The 19,157-nt window shown below is 39.6% G+C and overlaps 1 protein-coding gene across 1 annotated transcript in view; it reads left to right on the top strand.

The window, feature by feature from the left end:
- Positions 1-17,720, top strand: part of NECTIN3 (nectin cell adhesion molecule 3) — a 199,875-nt gene extending 182,155 nt beyond the window's left edge. Inside the window, exons 8-9 of the mRNA XM_064273468.1 lie at positions 15,704-15,766; positions 16,551-17,720. Of these exons, the coding sequence (XP_064129538.1) occupies positions 15,704-15,766; positions 16,551-16,730 (243 nt within the window). The 3' untranslated portion in view covers positions 16,731-17,720. The remainder of the gene's footprint in view (positions 1-15,703; positions 15,767-16,550) is intronic.
- Positions 17,721-19,157: the final 1,437 nt, after the last annotated feature.

The raw sequence follows: 19,157 nt of genomic DNA, 5'->3' as shown, positions 1-19,157 counted from the left end.
GGCAGTCTACACTGATCATTATTGATTGTAGATGCTAAGGAACTAAAAATTAACTAAAACATAAATGGTTGTTTTTTAATTTAAAAGAAAAGGTTGATCAATAATAAAGCAATCCCCTTGACATTCACAGAGGCTATTTCATAGACATTTGAGAAATTCTCAATTCCTAAATATCGTATTTTTAGGCAAATAACATGCACCTTCTACATTTGTTTGCTAACTACTCACTCCCACTATGGGGTATTTTTGTAAGCACTGTTTTGCCGATTTTTTTTACATGTTGCTATAAAAAAATTAACATAGCACACTTACAAAAACACCTCACGGCAGGAGGGAGTGGTTGGCAAATGAACGTAGAAGGTGCACGTTATTTGTGTGAAAATACTGTACCCCTAAAACACAATATAGGAATGATTTGGAAAAGGATAGTGAAAATGGTTGTACAACTCGAATGTGATCAATGTCGAGTAGTCAGATGCTTTCTGTGGTCCCTCTTACAACAAAGACCTGAAAAAACAAGTGAATTGATTATATATGACAATCTAGGAGCCCTGAAGATCAAAGAGAGAGTTGAGGAGTTGGACTGAGCGGCATCAGGAGGGAGAGACAGTTCAGAAGCAGCAAGGATTTCCCAGGCCTGATGTGGCTAGCACCCCGCGGCTGGGTCGGCCAGTGCACGGGCTCAGGCAACCAGTGCTAGCACCCCACGGCTGGGTCGGCCAGTGCACGGGCTCAGGCAACCAGTGCTAGCACCCCACGGCTGGGTCGGCCAGTGCACGGGCTCAGGCAACCAGTGCTAGCACCCCACGGCTGGGTCGGCCAGTGCACGGGCTCAGGCAACCAGTGCTCAGGACGCATTTTCCACGTTGGCAGAAACCAAGTGGCGGAGAGTCTGCACAAGCCTCTGGGACCAGGGAGAAGTGGTGCTGAATCTGTGAAAGTTAAGTATAAGTGTCTAACCTACCATGTGGGATCAAAAAAAACCCTTACCCTCTCTGGGAAGTAACTCTCTCCCATTTACCCACACCCTCCCTGCTTTGTTCTGGTCCCAGTCCAGCTTCAGAATTGCTGTGCCCCCTGGGCTGGATGTAGGACCCTTGTGTGTCCTGAGCCATTCTCCCAGCTTTGGAGAGGGAACAAATTAACAAACAGGAAAAATAATCTGCCAGGTCCCCTGAGCTAGGAACTCAGGGCAGGCACTGCCCTTTGCCTAGGTACAGTCATAAGGGGTTCATGGACTTTGAATGTCTTTCACCCTTGCCTAAACACGTATGGGCCCATTTCAACAGCATAGGCCCTCGTTAGCACAGTACAACAGGATATATACCTGGAGCCTATTTTCAACTGCAAAAGCCAAGGGGAAGTGGCAGATTCATGACATTGCACACTGCCCTGCTCATTACACAGGGTCCATACTTACATCAGGGGCATGAGGACTGGTGACTGCACCCACTCCACCTAGCCACCTGTGACAGGGGTCTGAGAATAAGTGGTACCTCCCAGCCTTTACAGCCAATGGCATGGGGTGCCCAAAGACTGGCTTGTAAAACCCACCCACCTATGTGCTCTAGGAAATGGAAACACCTTCCACCCAGGTACTCAGGGGCAGCTGTCAGCACCCTACCTTGCTCAGCACATAATCACCTACTGCAGCCAAATACCTGTGCCTGCTCCAATCACCCCTACGTAGCCCTGCTTGTCTAAGACTGTGGGTGAGAGCCTGCACCACACACTTGCTGACCAACAACCTGGACACCTGAGCTGAATTCACACAAGAAAATTAAACTGACTTCAAGGGTCACATACATAGTAACAGCTCTAACTACCTGGTGACGGGACGTGAGAGCTTCAAAGTCACCAAAAATCAAAGTAGCTCATACTACCAGCCTATTTGAGCTTATCAAAACAAAATAAAACAAAAAGCTAGAACATAGTAAGCAAACATAAAATAAATAAATATAATAACATTGATGGCTCAGAGAAAATAGTCAATATCAAATCACATAAAGAGTCAGACTGTGATGGTTCAGCAAGCAACCAGAACGAAGAACCAAGAAAACTCCCGAAGGAAGACTACTTCTTGAAATTACCAGAGGCAGAATTCAAAAGATTAATATACAGAGGTGTTCAAGACATCAGGAAGGAGATTAGGCAAAACACAGACTAAGCCAAGGAACACACAGGAAAAGCAACATAGGAACTTAAGAAGGTTATACAACAGCATAATGACAAATTTAACAGACTGCAAGAATCCATAGAGAAGCAGCAAACAAAAATCTAAAACATTAACAATAAAATTTCAGAATTAGACAACTCAATAGAAAGTCATAGGAGCAGAATTGAGGCAATGGAAGTCAGAATTAGTGAGACTGAAGATAAAGCACTTGACACCAATTTATTTGTGGAAAAATCAGATAAAAGAATTTAAAAAATGAAGAAACCCTAAGAATTATGTGGAACTTTATCAAGAGGAATAACCTACGAGCGACTGGAGTACCAGAATTGGGGGGGTGGATAACAGAAAATACAGAGAAAATTGTTGAAGATTTGTTGGCAGAAAACTTCCCTGATATTGTGAAAGATAAGAAGATATCTATCCAAGATGCTCATCGAACCCCACACAAGGTAGATCTCAAAAGAAAGTCACCAAGACATATTATAATCAAACTTGCCAAAACCAAAGATAAAGAGAGAATTTTAGACAGTGACTAGGGAAAAATGAAACGTCATCTACAAAGGAGAGTCAATAAGACTGAACTCTGACTACTCAGCAGAAACCATGCAGGCAAGAAGGCAATGGGCTGACATACATAAAGCTTTGAAGGAAAAAAAAAATGCCTGCCAAGAATCATATATCCAGCAAAACTGTCTCTCACATATAATGGCAAAATTAGGGCATTTGCAGATAAACAGAAGTTAGGGAAATTTATAAAAACCAAACTAAAATTACAAGAAATACTAAAGGGAGTCCTCTCATTAGAAAATCAATAATATTAGATGACAACTCAGGATTAGAACACAGGACGGAACAACCAGATATCAGCCCAGATAGGGAAGTCACAAAAATAAATCAAAGCTAAAACACTTAAAATAGGGAAACAGAGACATCATTATGTAAAAGTTGAGAATATTAAAACAAAAAACAGGGACTAAATAATGTAGTCATAGAACTTTAATATGGAAAGGAAGTCAAGGTGATATCAAGAAATAAAGGATTGGTTTAAACTTAGAAAAATAGAGGTAAATATTAAAAAAAAAAATTTTTTTTTTTTTTTTTTTAGGTAACCACAAAAGAAACTAACAGTTCTACACATCAAAATAAAAAATGAGAAAAACAAAGACTCAGGAAATACAAAATCAGTAACAATGAAAATACATAAAGAGATACAACTCAGCATAGAAAATTAAGTGGAACAAAGAAACTGTCAACAACACACACAAAAATACATCAAATTGATAGCACTAAACTCATATACCTGTCAATAATTACACTGAATGTAAATGGACAAAATACACCAATAAAGAGAGAGTGGCAGAATGGATAAAAAACCACGATCTGTCTATATGCTGCCTACAAGAGACACACATTAGACTCAAAGACACAAACTAAAACTCAAAGGATGAAAATATATATATATCAAGCAAACAACCAAAAAAAAAAAAAAAAAAAAACAGCAGAAGTGGCAATGTTAATCTCTGACAAAATAGACTTTAAAGCAAAATCCAACACAAAGGATAAGGAAGGACACTATATAATGATTAAATGGTCAATACACCAAGAGGACATAACCATAATAAATATTTATGCACCCAATGACAGGGCTCCAAAATACTTAAAACAGACTCTAACAGCATTGAAAATAGAAATAGACGGCTCCATAATAATAGTAGGAGACTTCAACACACCACTTTTGGTGAAGGACAGAACATCCAGAAAGAAGCTCAATAAAGACATACAAGATCTAAATGCCCGTCAGCCAACTTGATCTCATAGACATATACAGAACACTGCACCCAACAACAGTCAAGTATACTTTCTTTTCTAGTGCACATGGAACATTCTCCAGAATATACCACATCTTAGGCCACAAAGCAAGCCTTAACAGAATCCAAAATGTCGAAAAATTACAAAGCATCTTTTCTAACCATAAAGCCATGAAAGTAGAAATCAATAACAGAAAAAGCAAGGGGAAAAAAAAAAAAACAGATACATGGAAACTGAGACCTTGTTCAAAAATTACTGGATTATAGAAGAAATCAAGGAAGGAAAAAAAAAATTCATGGAATGAAATGACAGTGAAAACACATCCTACCAGAACCTTTGGGATACAGCAAAAGCAGTGCTCAGAGGTCAATTTATAGCAATAAATGCATACATCCAAAAAGAAGAAAGGGCCAAACTTTAAACATTAACCCTAAAACTCGAACAAATAGAGAGCAGTAAAAGAAGCCCTCGGGCACCAGAAGAAAGGAAACAATAAAAATTAGAGAAGAGATAAATGAAATAGAGAATAGAAAAACAAACAATTGAGTTACCAAAACCAAAAGCTTGTTTTGTTGAAAAGATCAACAAAATTGATAAGCTATTGGCCAAACTACAAAAGAGAAACAGAAGAGGAAGCAAATAACCCAAATAAGAAATGAGATGGGCAATACCACAACAGACCCAACTGAAATCAGAAGAATCATAACACAATACTATGAAAAACTGTAGGAGAAAAGTGGGGTGCAGAACTCAAATTGACGTAAAAAGACCAGACTTGATGGTCTGACTGAGACTAGAAGAACCTCAGAAGACATGGCCCCTGGACTCTCTGTTAACCAAGAACTAAAACCATTCCCGAAGTCAACTCTTCAGACAAATATAAGACTGGACTATAAAACAGAAAATAATACTTGTGAAGAGTGTGCTTCTTAGCTCAAGTAGATACACGAGACTAAATGGGCAGCTCTAGTCTGGAGGCAGGATGAGAAGGCAGTAAGGGATAGGAGCTCGTTGAATGGACATGGGAAATCTGGGGTGGAGAGGGGGAGTGTGCTGTCACATTTTAGGGTTAACGACTAAATTTTTTATGAGAAATTAACTTGAGCTGTGAACTTTCACTTAAGGCACGATTAAAAAAATATGGTCAATGTCGCTGAATTATACATGTAGAAATTGTTAAGATGACCTGTGTTTTATGTTTCACTACAATAAAAAAAGAAAAAAATAAAAAGAGAAACTCATATATAAGATTTGAGAGTAACAAAGACATAGTGAGAGAGGATATTTAGTGGTCTTCTAATCTCATTAACTAGCTAAATGATTAGCCCTGTCACAAAAACCTCCCAGGTCTTGATTCACATTTGTGTCTCAGCAAAACTACAAATTTCTATCTGTCATAAATCTTTTAAACTCATTCATAAATGGCTGAAATTAGCAATGTTAAGCCTGTCAAAGCCAAAGGTCTACTGTAATAACAAGACACATTCATGTGAATAGCTTTTCCTTATACATAATTATCATGCAAAACAGTAGAGGTTATGTAACTCATTAAACATGTGCCTCATTGATGTGGTAAATTTTGCTTGATTAGAACACAACCTTTATGGTTGTTGTTTGTGCCACATGGCCAGCCTCTCTCACAATTATTAAAAAAAAAAAAAAAAAGGAAAATTGACCTTTGTTTCAAAATATTTTATAAATTTTTTCAGAGAGGTACTTATAGATCGGAATGTAGTATCCTTTAATGCCTCAAAGAATCCCTACTTTGTGGATTGTAGTAACCAGTTCTTTACATGCTACTACTTTGTTGTTGTTAGTTGTTGTACAGTCGATTCCAACTCATGGTGGCTCCACGTGTGCAGAGTAGAACCGGTCCTTAAGGTTTTCTGAAGCAGATTGCCAGGCTCATCTTCCGAGGTACCCCTGGGTAGGTTGAACTTCCAACCTTTCAGCTAAGCAGTCAAACGCTTAACTGTCTGCACCACTCAGGAGCAGCTGTTTCTCTTTTAAGATGGTGAAATCACCTCTACAGATTAGGAACTCTATAGAACACAAATAAGCTGTTGAATATTTAGGCAGAAAAACTCCTGCATCAGAGACAATCATTTGTATTTATTGAGAATTTGTTATGTGCTTATATCATCCCATATTCCCGACTATGCCAATGACTTACCATATTTTTACATAAGTAACAGACGTGTTCTGTTTTTTGCCAACCATGCCATCACTCCGTGAGGTACTTTTTTAAGTGTACTATACTAACTTTTTTTTTACAGCAAGCTCACAGAAAATAACTCATGGAGGGTGAGGGTGCGGTTGGCAAAAAAAAACATGCAACGCACTAATTATTTGTGGAAAAATACAGTTCTACTTTACCTCCCCATCCGTGCTATCCCAAAACAGAGTAACCATGATCAAATGAAAAGGTATAGGTTTTAAAACTCTTATTTTATTGAGATATAATTTATGTAACACAATATCCTCATTTTAAGTGTACAGTTAATGAGTTTTGTCAAATGTATACCCCAATGTAACCACCATGTCAATCAAGAACATTTCCATCACCTGAAAGTTTTTTTTCCTACAAAACCACCTTGACACACACACACACACCTCCTGCCTCAGGCAACCACTAATGTGATTTCTCTCACTAAATATTCAGAATATCTTTTTGAATATTTTCACATAGATGGAATCACTCAATGCTCTTTTGCATCTGGTTTTTTTTGCTCGGCATAATGTTTTTGAGATTCATCCATGTTATTGAATATATCTTTATTTCATTTCCTTTTATTGCTAAGTTGTATTCCATTTTGAGTCTACCGTAATTTGTTTATCCATCTCACTTTTGAGGGCCATTTTGGATTTTTTTTTCCCACTTTGGGGGTATTGTAAATAAAAACGTTTAATTTTCTTGTAATGCCTTTTTCTAGTTTTGGTATAAGGGTGATGGTGGTCTCATAAAAGGAGTTGGGAAGTGTTTTCTCCTCCTGCATTTGATCAAACAGTAGTAGTATTCCTTCAATGTTTGATAAAATCCATGAGTGATTCCATTTGGACCTAGAGTTTCTTTGTGGAAAGAATACTAGTTAGGAATTCAATTTCTTTAATAGCTGTAGGGCTATTTGTATTTCTATTTCTTCTTGCGTCTATTTTGATAATTTGTGTCTTTGAAGACAATCTGTCCATTTTATCTACATTGTCAAAGTTAATTGTCATCAAATTAGAATTATTCGTAACACATCTTTATTATCCTTTTAATTTACATGGGATCAGTAGCAGTGTCACCGTTTTCATTTTGATAATGGTTTGTGGGTTTTTTTCTTGCCAGGGGTTTAACAATTTTATTAATCTTTTCAAAGAATCAGCTTTTTGTTTCACTAATTTTCTCCAAAGTTTCCCCTTTGTCTATTTTACTGGTTTCACTCTTTATTGTTTTCTTCTTTTTATTTCCTATGGATTTAATTTGCTCTTGTGTGTGTGTATGCAGGTATATTTCATTTTCTGAAATCCTAGTCCTGTGCTGCACAGTTGCCTAGTGTCTGAAAGCTGTTGTTTTGTGTATTTTGTTCAATTTTCTAGTAGTTTATAGCAAGAGGGCTAGTGCGGTACTAGTTCTACATCATAGCTGGAAGCAGAAGTAAGTATGTGTCATTGGTAAGCATAAAGAAGAGGCATTAGTAGGACAAGAAACGTTGGTAGAAGGGGATCCTTTAAAATGTCTTCTGAAGGCATAAATTGAAAGAGAGAGAGATAATGCCAACAGATACAGAGCATCTTGTAGAGACTCGATAAGGGGAACGATAATACAGGTCATGGAGCAAGGACTCAGCTCAGGGAAGTGACTGGGTATTCTACGACCAGAAACCTCTTTGCCTGGAGTGCAATGGAAGGTAATTTCACCATGAATCCTAGGTGTTAACCTGAGTTTCTGACAAGGAAAAAAATAAGACATTATTTCCCTGGTTGCCAGTGGAATTGATAAAATAATAGAATCACAAACAAAAGTGAATGAAAAAGGAAAGGGTAATATTAAATGTATTATCAAGGATCCAGAGTTTCTAGAAAGGCAGAAGAGGATAGTCTGCAGTAATTTGTTCCATTTTTCTAAGAGACCAGCCAAGATTTCAGGCAGAATCAAAGTAAGTAATATATCGTTTATTCATGCATGTCTTCATATAATCTATACTCTGAGAGTGTCTTGTACCCTGAGAACTAGTGAGTGTACATTAAAATATTTGATGGTATCTGGTGTGCCATAAGTGACAGTGGAAAATTACCCAATGTTATGGCAGGAAAGCTTTGAAAATTCTTGAATTGGGGAAGCGGTGATGGAGGACAGACCAATACACGCTCACCACAAGGTTGTGGAGTACTTAGTATATTCTCACTTACAACCTTAGGACCTGAGGGATGACAAATGGTCCTTCAGCAGGAAGGCAAAGAACTTTAGGTGTCTTGTTAAGCTGAGGGTTTGAGAAGTGAGTAACGGCCTTTTAGTATTTAGGAAGCTGAAGTTTTAACACATATCATGTTTTTAGTTTTCTTTAAGATGGGAGAATCTCAGACATGCTTGCATGCCAGGGAGAAAGAATCAGTGATAAGAAAAGTAAGAGACCAAGAGACCTGAAAGATATGGTATGACCTGAAATTATATGGAAGTTCTTGTAGGTATGGAAAGGGTTCACTAAATACAGAGGAAGACCAAAAAATGGTGAAATTGGGCTATAAGATTAGCCATCTTTGTGAACATCTAGGTCCTGCAAAATGATGATTTGAATGGAATGGAAGAGAGTGATCGAGGTGTCAAAGTCTTCCATGGGGAGACTATTCTAACCATAACAGATGGTAGTTGGAAGGAGTCCTGCTTTCTCTGTGCTGAAGAAAATTCTGCAAGAGGCAGATGGCAGTTGGGGCTAGGAATTGAGGGAACATGTTAGGAAAAAGTTTGAGAAGGTAGAAGAGTGTTTAAAAAGAACAATGTTTATAGATTGCAATGAGAGAGTGGGGAAAAGGGGAGGAATGAATCAGAAGAAGGAAGTACAGGGCATTTGGGGATGAGATTATGAAAGAAGATAGAGGGCCAAAGGAACTCAAATTTGGAAGCAGAGAAAGGTTCCAAATAGAACTCTAGTTTGAGGTTTTCCCACTGGCAGTGTAAGCAGAATGTCCAGGCTGACCATAGGCCTCATGACAACACCAGCTTGAGATTTTAGTTCTATAATCACTGAGAATAAACCTTAACAACTCTGAAAGCTCTGTTTGTGGAATTTTAAAGCATTATCTACATGGAAACAGGTTAAACTATAATACATAGTAAAGAAGGGAGATTTTGGTTTATTGTTGAATCATAGAAGATAAAATATTTATTAAGGTATCAAATAATAAAACCTGTAAAACTAGAGTTTTGGAAGCCAGGAATAAAAGTCCACATGACTTTAGTATATCAGGAAAGTGAATATGGCTCAATAGAAATTGCTGCAATATAGTACATGTAAGTAGGGAAATCAAAATTATGTACTACACATTCAGAGTACCCCAAGGCTTTCTAGGAAAAGATGCAAAAATAATAGAATAATATATACTGTGTATTCATTGGTTCCCCCACGTGTCATTGAAAAGACAGGAAAGAAAGAAAAGACCAAGATGGATGTCGGAGGAGACTCTGAAACTTGCTCTCAAATGTCAAGCAGCTAGAGCAAAAGGAAGAATTTATGAAGTAAAAGAGCTGAACAGAAGATTTCAAAGGGCAGCTCGAGAAGACAAAGTAAAGTATTATAATGACATGTGCAAAGAGCTGGAGATGGAAAACCAAAAGGGAAGAACACACTTAGCATTTCTCAAGCTGAAAGAACTGAAGAAAAAATTCAAGCCTCGATTTCCAATAGTGAAGGATTCCATGGGGAAAATATTAAATGACACAGGAAGCATCAAAAGAAGATGGAAGGAATACACAGAGTCATTATACCAAAAAGAATTAGTCAATGTTCAACCATTTCAAGAGGTAGCATATGATCAGGAACCAATGGTGCTGAAGGAAGAAGTCCAAGCTGCTCTGAAGGCATTGGTGAAAAACAAGGCTTCAGGAATTGATGGAATATCAATTGAGATGTTTCAACAAACGGATGCAGCGCTGGAGGTGCTCACTTGTCTATGCCAAGAAATATGGAAGACAGCTTCCTGGCCAACTGACTGGAAGAGATCCATGTTTATGCTTATTCCCAAGAAAGGTGATCCAACCCAATGTGGAAATTATAGAGCAATATCATTAATATCACATGCAAGCAAAATTTTGCTGAAGATCATTCAAAAACGGCTGCACCAGTATATCGACAGGAAACTGCCAGAAATTCAGGCCTGTTTCAGAAGACGACGTGGAACCAGGGATATCGTTGCTGATGTTAGATAGATCCTGGCTGAAAGCAGGGAATACCAGAAGAATGTTTACTTGTGTTTTATTGACTGTACAAAGGCATTTGACTGTGTGGATCATAACAAATTATGGATAATATTGCGAGAAATGGGAATTCCAGAACACTTAATTGTGCTCATGCGGAACCTTTACATAGATCAAGAGGCAGTTGTTCAGATGGAGCAAGGGGATACTGATTGGTTTAAAGTCAGGAAAGATGTGCATCAAGGTTGTATTCTTTCACCATACCTATTCAATCTGTATGCTAAGCAAATAATCCAAGAAACTGGACTATATGAAGAAGAATGGGGCATCAGGACTGGAGGAAGACTCATTAATCACCTGCATTATGCAGATGACACAACCTTGCTTGCTGAAAGTGAAGAGGACTCGAAGCATTTACTGATGAAGATCAAAGACCACAGCCTTCAGTATGGATTGCACCTCAACATAAAGAAAACAAAAATCCTCACAACTGGACCAATAAGCAACATCATGATAAACGGAGAAAAGACCGAAGTTGTCACGGATTTCATTTTAGTTGGATCCACAATCAACAGCCATGGAGGCAGCAGTCAAGAAATCAAAAGACACGTTGCATTGGGTAAATCTGCTGCAAAGGACCTCTTTAAAGTGTTGAAGAACAAAAAAGTCACCTTGAAGACTAAGGTGTGCCTGACCCAAGCCATGGTATTTTCAATTGCATCCTACGTATGTGAAAGCTGGACAGTGAATAAGAAAGACTGAAGAAGAATTGATGCCTTTGAATTGTGGTGTTGGTGAAAAGTATTGAATATACCATGGACTGCCAAAAGAACAAACAAATCTGTCTTAGAAGAAGTACAACCAGAATGCTCCTTAGAAGCAAGGATGGCGAAACTGCGTCTTACATACTTTGGACATGTTGTCAGGAGGGATCAGTCCCTGGAGAAGGACATCATGCTTGGCAAAGTACAGGGTCAGTGGAAAAGAGGAAGACCCTCAATGAGGTGGATTGACACAGTGGCTGCAACAATGAGCTGAAGCATAACAACGATTATAAGGATGGTGCAGGATCAGGCAGTGTTTTGTTCTATTGTGCCTAAGGTCGCTAAGAGTCAGAACTGACTCGACGGCACTTAACAACAACAACAACAATTCACTGGTTTAAATATTATGGGTTTATTTAGTACATGTATATTAAACACTAAACATATGTAAGCTTGAGTAGTGCGAGAGGTTTGCGATTGGCTGCTAACTGAAAGGTTGGCAGTTGGAACCCACCCAGCGGCTCCAGAGAAGAAAAGCCTGGTGATCTTCTTCTTTAAAGACTGCAGCCAAGAAAACCATATGGGGCAGTTTTACTCTGTCACATGGGGTCACTATGAGTTGGGGTCTGACTTGATGGCAGCTAATAACAAAGACCCTTTTCTATACACTGTGGCCACTAACTTATCTTTAAAGTCAGTATATGCAACATTTCAGGTGGTTTATGAATTGGCAGAAGCCCTGGTGGCACAGTGGTTAAGCACTCGGCTGCTAACCAAAAGGTCAACAGTTCAAACCCACCAGCCTCTCCGCAGGAGAGAGATGTGGCAGTATGCTTCCATAAATATTTATAGCCTTGGAAACCCTACGGGGCAGTTGTCCTCTATTCTCTAGGGTTGCTATGAGTTGGAATCAACTTGATGGCAATGAGCTTGGGTTTGGGTGTGGACTGGCAAAAAGACAGCAATATACCCATTCACTATTACGTTAGGTTGAGTTCCATATGTATTGAGTCAAGGATACAAAATCTTGTCAAAAGCTGGGTGGCCACAAAATGCAGGGGCTGGTGCAGCCCGCTTTTCTATAGCCCCTGGTTCCTAAGGCAAGGACATTCCTAGGGTGTGTGGGGCCCTTGTCTTTATAAACAATTTGATTAAATATTGTAATACAAAGTTCATGTGCTCATGTAAGGTATAGTGAAGATTTAGAGTAGTGGATAAAAAAGAAGAAATTACCTGTTTGTTTGTTGTCCGATCAGTACATATGAAAATTATTCATTAGGAGTGTCCAGGTACCATTTCTTCCTGTTTAGTCTAGGAACTCTCTCTTCTTGTCCTTTATTGTCAAATATACTGTTTCTGGCTAATTTTAAAATGCTATGTATGGGTCACCATGAGTCAGAGTCGACTCACCAGCAAGATTTTTTTTTTTTTAACGAGAAAAAAGTAGTAATCCTTTTATTATTGATAAAGCCGTGGCTCTTTGAAATTTCTTTGTATTGAAACAAGCAGACAGAGTTGTTTTTTTTTTTTTTTTTAATGACTTTGCAGTTCCCTACTGCTGTTTAATACTGGATACATCAGTAGTCATGACCCTACACCATCCATTGTGCAATCCATGAATACTGGCTTCCCGTGACTCAGAGGTTGTTACTCTGTTTCATTGATGATGACCAAATGCAGGTCTTACCCAGAGTTTTCAGGAAAATATGAACGATAATTTCTTGTCTGGTCATTTTAAATTTTTCATTTGGTCTTTTATAGCATAAAGCTAGAAAGACAAAATTTGTCTTCCAGCCAAGTCTTTTCTTGAACTCTTTAGGCTGAAGTTGCTGCATTCCTAACATGGGATCTCTTTCAGTGCTGGCCACACCCCTGCTTCCCACACACTACATGGAGGAGGATAGGCAAGGGGCCTTATTCAGAGGTTGTCCCGTTGAAGCTTTCTTTTCCAATTTCCTTCCATTCATCCATGCGAGTGAACAGAAGTTATAGTAGACATGGGCCCAAGAAAATTACTGTTAAGCAAGGAACAGAAATGACCACAAGAAGTTTTTGCTTGCCCACCCTTAAGTAGACACTATATATTCCTTCTTGGAAGCTGAGGTTGCTTAGAATATAATTGGAAGACCTTTTCCCTTCCACAAAAGTGTCAAACTTAGAAATTAAGTCACACTCTTAGACCTGTGGGACTACTGAAGAAAACAGTGTGAGCAGACTGACAAGTGTCGGTCAGTAGCTCCTCGATGTTATAAAAGAGGTAGTGGGTTATGATGGGTTTTACTGTCTTGGTCTTCTAAAAATCAACACAAATGCATTTAGGCTTTAGTATTGTGATACAGGGCATACTTGCAGGGGAGAAATCAGTTTGTAAATAAGAGATAGTTTTTTAAAACATCCAGACACCTCTTCAACAAGGATGGATTAACTGTTCATAGGCTTAGAAAATTCACGTCCCATCCTTTCTACAGAGAAGTTTCTAAGCTCTTCTCAAATTAGATACACTAGTGGTAATGAATCATTCTCAATTATCTGAATTAACGCAAGCAGAGGAGTGACAGGGAAAATCTAAAACAGCAAAGAAGCAAAAGGAAACACTAGTTTTAAGGTTTCCTTTTATTTTCCAATTTTCTTTTTCTTGGATCAGGACCAGCTTCATAATTCAGGGGGCCCTGCAGTGCAAAGTGAAAATGAGGGGCCCCTTGTTGAAAAATCAGTAATATCAAGAGAGCACTACTGGGTATCTGGCTCTGGGGTGGGTAAGAGTTCGCCCTCACTGAGTCACAGCTTCTGGTCAGCTGCCAGATGTGCCAAGATGTGAGCAGAGCATGTGTGTTCTACCCAGACCTTCTTTGCAATGATGCTGAAGGTGCCTCGGCCTCCACTGGGGTGGAGAAAAACAGCAGTCTCTGGGTGGGGCAGGAGGAAAGGCCAGCCTGGACCTGGGGCACCAGGAAGTAGGGGAATGAGTGGCCAAGAACTTATTGCAGGGAGTCTGGGTGCTACTGAGCTTGGGCTCCAGGTCCCCAGGTATGCCCTATCATCCCATGAGATAACTTAGAAAACACAAATTCAAAATAAAACTATTAAGGTGTTTGAAATGGCAACTGCAGAGCATTGAACCCCAAGATAGGCCCTTCTGAGAGCAGGTTTCTATATAACTGTAAGGTAAGTACCCCTGCTTTGAGCGTTTACCAACGTGCACTCTTCATATCAACTGGTCATGTGAAAGGCATCCTAGAAGCATGTTGAATATGACAGGGGAATGAATTTGTTCCAGGTAATTTACAATAAGGATAACCCTGACAAGAAGTGATAGGTTCGAGCCCAGTAAACTCACTGGTTAACTACTGACTTCTCACTGTCACAGAGCTCGGGGCCAGGTATGGGGATGGAGGAGGATGGTGGAGAAAGGCTCCCTGTTTCCTGGGGCTGAACGATACAGATATTAGGGACTACAAAACAAGACAGATGTGTACTATAATACAGGTACAAACAAGAAGCAATAGGAAAACTGGGAGTAAACGTTTTTGACTGAGGAATATGTAAAGGCCTTGTGGAAAGAAGAATTGACTTTAGTCAGGCCATGATGGATGGCTAGTATTCCAACGGGACAGCGTGAGCAAAGGCAGTGAATGTAAAACACGCTGACAGGTGTGTCCACATGACTGGGACAACCAGCCATTCTGTCATAAGACTTACTGAACATCTGCTTTCTAGGCTCTGAGCTAGAAGCAGGGGATGTAAGAATATAAGATTTGGAATTAGACACAGCTGTGTTTGAATCAAACCCACCACTTAGCAGCTTTTGGCCTTGAACACCTTACTTAACCGCTCTAAGCCTTAGCTTTAGTCATCTGTACAATAGAACTTTTGGTTTTATAGAATTATTATAAGGATTAAAGGAGATAGTGTTTGTAAAATACTCCAACCAGCACTCTGAATCTGGTGAAGGAGTCAAGCCAGTAAACAAATAATTGTGGTACATAGATGCTATGAAAGCACAGGAGAGAGCGGCTACACCTACCTGAGGGTGTGGGGAGGTGATACTTGAACTGGGGCCTGAAGTGTACTATGTGTTTGTAGGCTAGAAGAAAGCTGAGGAAGGTTCTTCTTAGGTTAAGGTTTGAAAAGAATGGATCCCCTTTATAACCAGGGAGGTGGGAGGACTGGGAAGCAACAGGCAGGAGAAGGATGAACATATATACATGGATAGAGATGAAAACTAATGTTTCACCACCTCCCCAAATGATTAGTCTATTCAAAATATCAGCCTCTTCCACTGAGAAAAGGAAGGAGCCCTTCTGTGCTGGGCCCTCCCTCAAGGAAGATGTAAGCCAGTTGGCATTTGTATCAGATGCTGCATATTGTTTTCTTCCTTTCAGAACAAGTCCGGAGCCAAGAGAGGGAGAAATGTTGTTTTCCTCATCCTCGTGTGGAACGTTTTGCTTAGTTTATAGACATTTAACAAGACATAAAATAAGAATGATATTGGTGGGTATGTTTTGCTGTGGGCTTGGTGCCTTAAAGTACAAGTCTTTTTATGTCTTCTTCCTGCAGACTGAACACTTGCCTTTGCAGACTCCGTTCAAAGAAAGAGAAGTTGGCAGCCGTCAACACTCTGTAAGTAATGTGGCCACGATATGTCTGCCAGCCCAGGCCAAGCTGGTGGCCAGCATGCTTATTAAAATATCGTTTGATTTCCATAAAAGTCATTTTATTCATCTTTCTCCTGCTTGAGTGTCTATGGTATGATTTGGTGAAGATCTTGGGCCTGCTGGTTCTCTTAAGTAATCAAGTTTTACAAAGCCAATAACCAGGTAGAGTGGTCTGTATCAAAGACACCCCAGAGCATCACGGGGAATTCATGCTGTAGTCAGTGTCAGCTGTGCCCCACAGTAAAACTAAGCAAGGAAGAAAGGTCAACACAAGAGGATATTTTTTGCAGTGTTTCTTATTCTCAATTTTTCCAGGCCTACGATCAAATACAACTTCATTTCACTGTGTTCTTTCCCTGATTCCCCAGGGCTGTATCTGAAGGTTTCTTTCTGTTTTGTTTGTTTAATTCTCTGTATTATCTTATATACTCATTCGCAGCGTGAGCCTTGCTGAGAGACTCCCAAAGTTCACGATATTGTTCTTCAGTTTACCTTAACCAATTTTAACTCCAAATTTTAAAACCTGAAACTGATAACAGTTGCCATTAGTCACAATTTTGTATTTAGGGCTGCCACTTTTACTCAGGTATAGCAAGCAACGAGTAACCAGGAAATGATAATAGCTTGTGGGAGAATGAGTCAGGGACGTACACTGTAATGAGTTATACCCTTGTTTTACCCTTTTTACCAAAGTGCTAGAACAGTACAAACAGCTGCTTTGCTAATGTAAGCAATGTTTGAATTTTTAGAATGGACTAAGTAGCAGGAGATTTGATTATGAAGATGAGAACCCAGCGGAGGAGGATGGGATTCAGCAGATGCGTGCTCTTTCCAGTCAGATGTGCTACCAAGACTGGAGTCCTGGCGGACACCACCACAGTGATGGCCCTGGGAGGGTCTGCATCAACTCACGAGAACATTACGTGTGATTGTCCTCTCTTTCCGAAGGATGTTTTAACAAATGTTTCTTCTTAGACTGGGGAGAGAAACTGAGGCCAACAGTTAATATTTTATTCTTTCTCGGATAAAACAATCCCAATCTAAGCGTATTGGAAGTCTTGATGAATGACTTGGAGCCAATGAATTTCTTAGGGATAGTTTTGTGCGTTCCTGTGATGGTGGTGTTTTACCACTAACATTTGGCCTTCAGTAGCATGTTCATTTAACAGTACAGCATCTGTCCATGGGGACTGCACTGACTCTCCAGAAGAAAGGCCCCAGCTGGTAGTACTAACCTTGTTGGGCTCAGGCGGGCCACCCTGTTCATCTGTAACTCAACCAGGCAGCAAAATGAGTTCAGCATCCATTTCACTAATTATTTCTCTGGGATTTGTTTTTTCCTGTCGTGCTTAATACAAATACAATACCTGTGTACCAATACAGAGCCAGGGAAAGAGGCAAAATTAGCTTTTTATTAAAAAGAAAAAAAAAAAAAAAAGGCAGTTTAAACTTTAAGCCTATTGGTTGCTTTTAATCCCTGTGATATTATATTATCCCTCCTGGTGTCCAAGGCCCTAAGGAACACCTATTTCTTGCTATTATCTGCCTGCTCTTGATAACCTGTGTGCTAACAAAGGTTCTTCTCTTGCTCTGTCATTGTTCCCACAGTTCTATTCTTTATTAACCGGTTGGTCTATTTCTCACCTATTAAATTCTAAAACCCTGTCTAAATTACGTGCAGCCTTTAGCCTTGTTCCTCTTTCTGTGGTATTGTACATGACAAGCTCAGCTTTCATGATTGAAATTTCTTTCAAACTAATCTCATCCACACAGGCTTTAGCTACCTTTTTGCATTCTTCAGACTAGCTATGGTCTGTGTTTTATCTACCTCAGAAAAATCTGGTGGAAAATCACCATGAAATAACTCCTGCTCTGTAAAGCTAGTTGGAAAATTTGAAAACTTAAAAATAAAATAAAAGAGCCACTTCAATATGGCATATGTGCCTAAACCCACATGTTGTCCTTTATTCCTGCTCACCTGCTTTACCTGGTCAAGAAGAGCAAAGCAAATATCTTGCTAAAAAAGAAATATAGTGATTTGCCTACTAGTGTATCCTCCAACCCTCTGATGCCTGCAAATGCCTGTGCTAAGTTTTCTCACCTCTCTTTGCCAACTTTTCACCTGAGACAGAAAATAGTAACAATTAGAGTTGAATGAGGAAAGGAGGAGGAGCTTAGGTGCACATGCAAAGTCCATCACTCTCCCTCACATCTTGGGGAAAGCAGTGTTTTCCAGTTGCTCTGGAAAATTAAAGGTATATCACAGATATAAAAAAAACAAAAACAACTCAAACTTGTCCCATATTAGGAAAGAGTATCAGAAGCACTAAAATAGAATACTTCACCTTTCCAATCTAAGTTTCAAGGGGACAGGAGAATATTGACGTGGATCTCTAATGAGATACCAAAGGTGTGTCATTATCCAGGTTGTTTTACGGTAGTCATAAGTCTCCCCCCACCCCCATTACCTGGGTGACCAACAATTCTGGGAGAAAGGATGCTGAAATCCCAATGAATGCTTTAGTTAGATAGTTAGCAATTTTAAAGGTTGTGGTTACAAGGGATCAAAGGGTAAATGCCAGGGACCCTCACTGCTGTGTCACCATGGTACCTCAGAATTTACTGCCCTTTGTAGCAAGCTGGCACAGAAAGAAGGTATTAGGCTGTATTATTTGGAATCTCATAAGTGAGTTAAGGCAAATGAAAGTAGGAAATCTGGCAATTTACTTTTTTTTTAGAGAGATGGCTCTAGTCAGAGCTGTCATTGACAGGGAAGTGTTTTATAAATACTGGATGTTACAGAAGAGATGGTGGGGGGTATCACCTCCACTGTTGCTGCTGTTAGTTGCTGTCAAGTCGGTCCTGACTCTAGGCAACACCATGTGTGCAGAGTAGAGCTGCTCCACAGGGTTTTCAAGACTGTGGTCTTTCAGAAGCAGATTGCCAGACCTGTGTTCCGAGGTGACACTGGCTGGGTTCCAACCACCAACCTTTTGGCTACCAGTTGAGCGCTTAACTTTTTGTGCCACCCAGGGACTCCTTCACCTCCTCTAGAAAGCTTTGAAAGTGTCCTACGCATTGGAGATGGTTTCTCAGGTCCTATTAGGAAGGCACTTGTTCAATTAGCTTCACAGAGCATACTCTGGACCCAGGGGAAGTAGCAATGTCTTCATTTATTCCATGGTAAAGATTTTGAGAACCTGGACTATATGAAAAAGAACGGGGCATCAGGACTGGAGGAAGACTCATTAACAACCTGTGTTATACAGATGATACAACCTTGCTAACTGAAAGTGAAAAGGACTTGAAGCACTTACTAATGAAGATCAAAGACCACAGCCTTCAGTATGGATTGC

The sequence above is a fragment of the Loxodonta africana genome, chromosome 20, assembly GCF_030014295.1.
Source record: "Loxodonta africana isolate mLoxAfr1 chromosome 20, mLoxAfr1.hap2, whole genome shotgun sequence".
Taxonomy (NCBI): Eukaryota; Metazoa; Chordata; class Mammalia; order Proboscidea; family Elephantidae; genus Loxodonta; species Loxodonta africana.
This window is presented reverse-complemented; position numbering and strand designations above follow the sequence as displayed.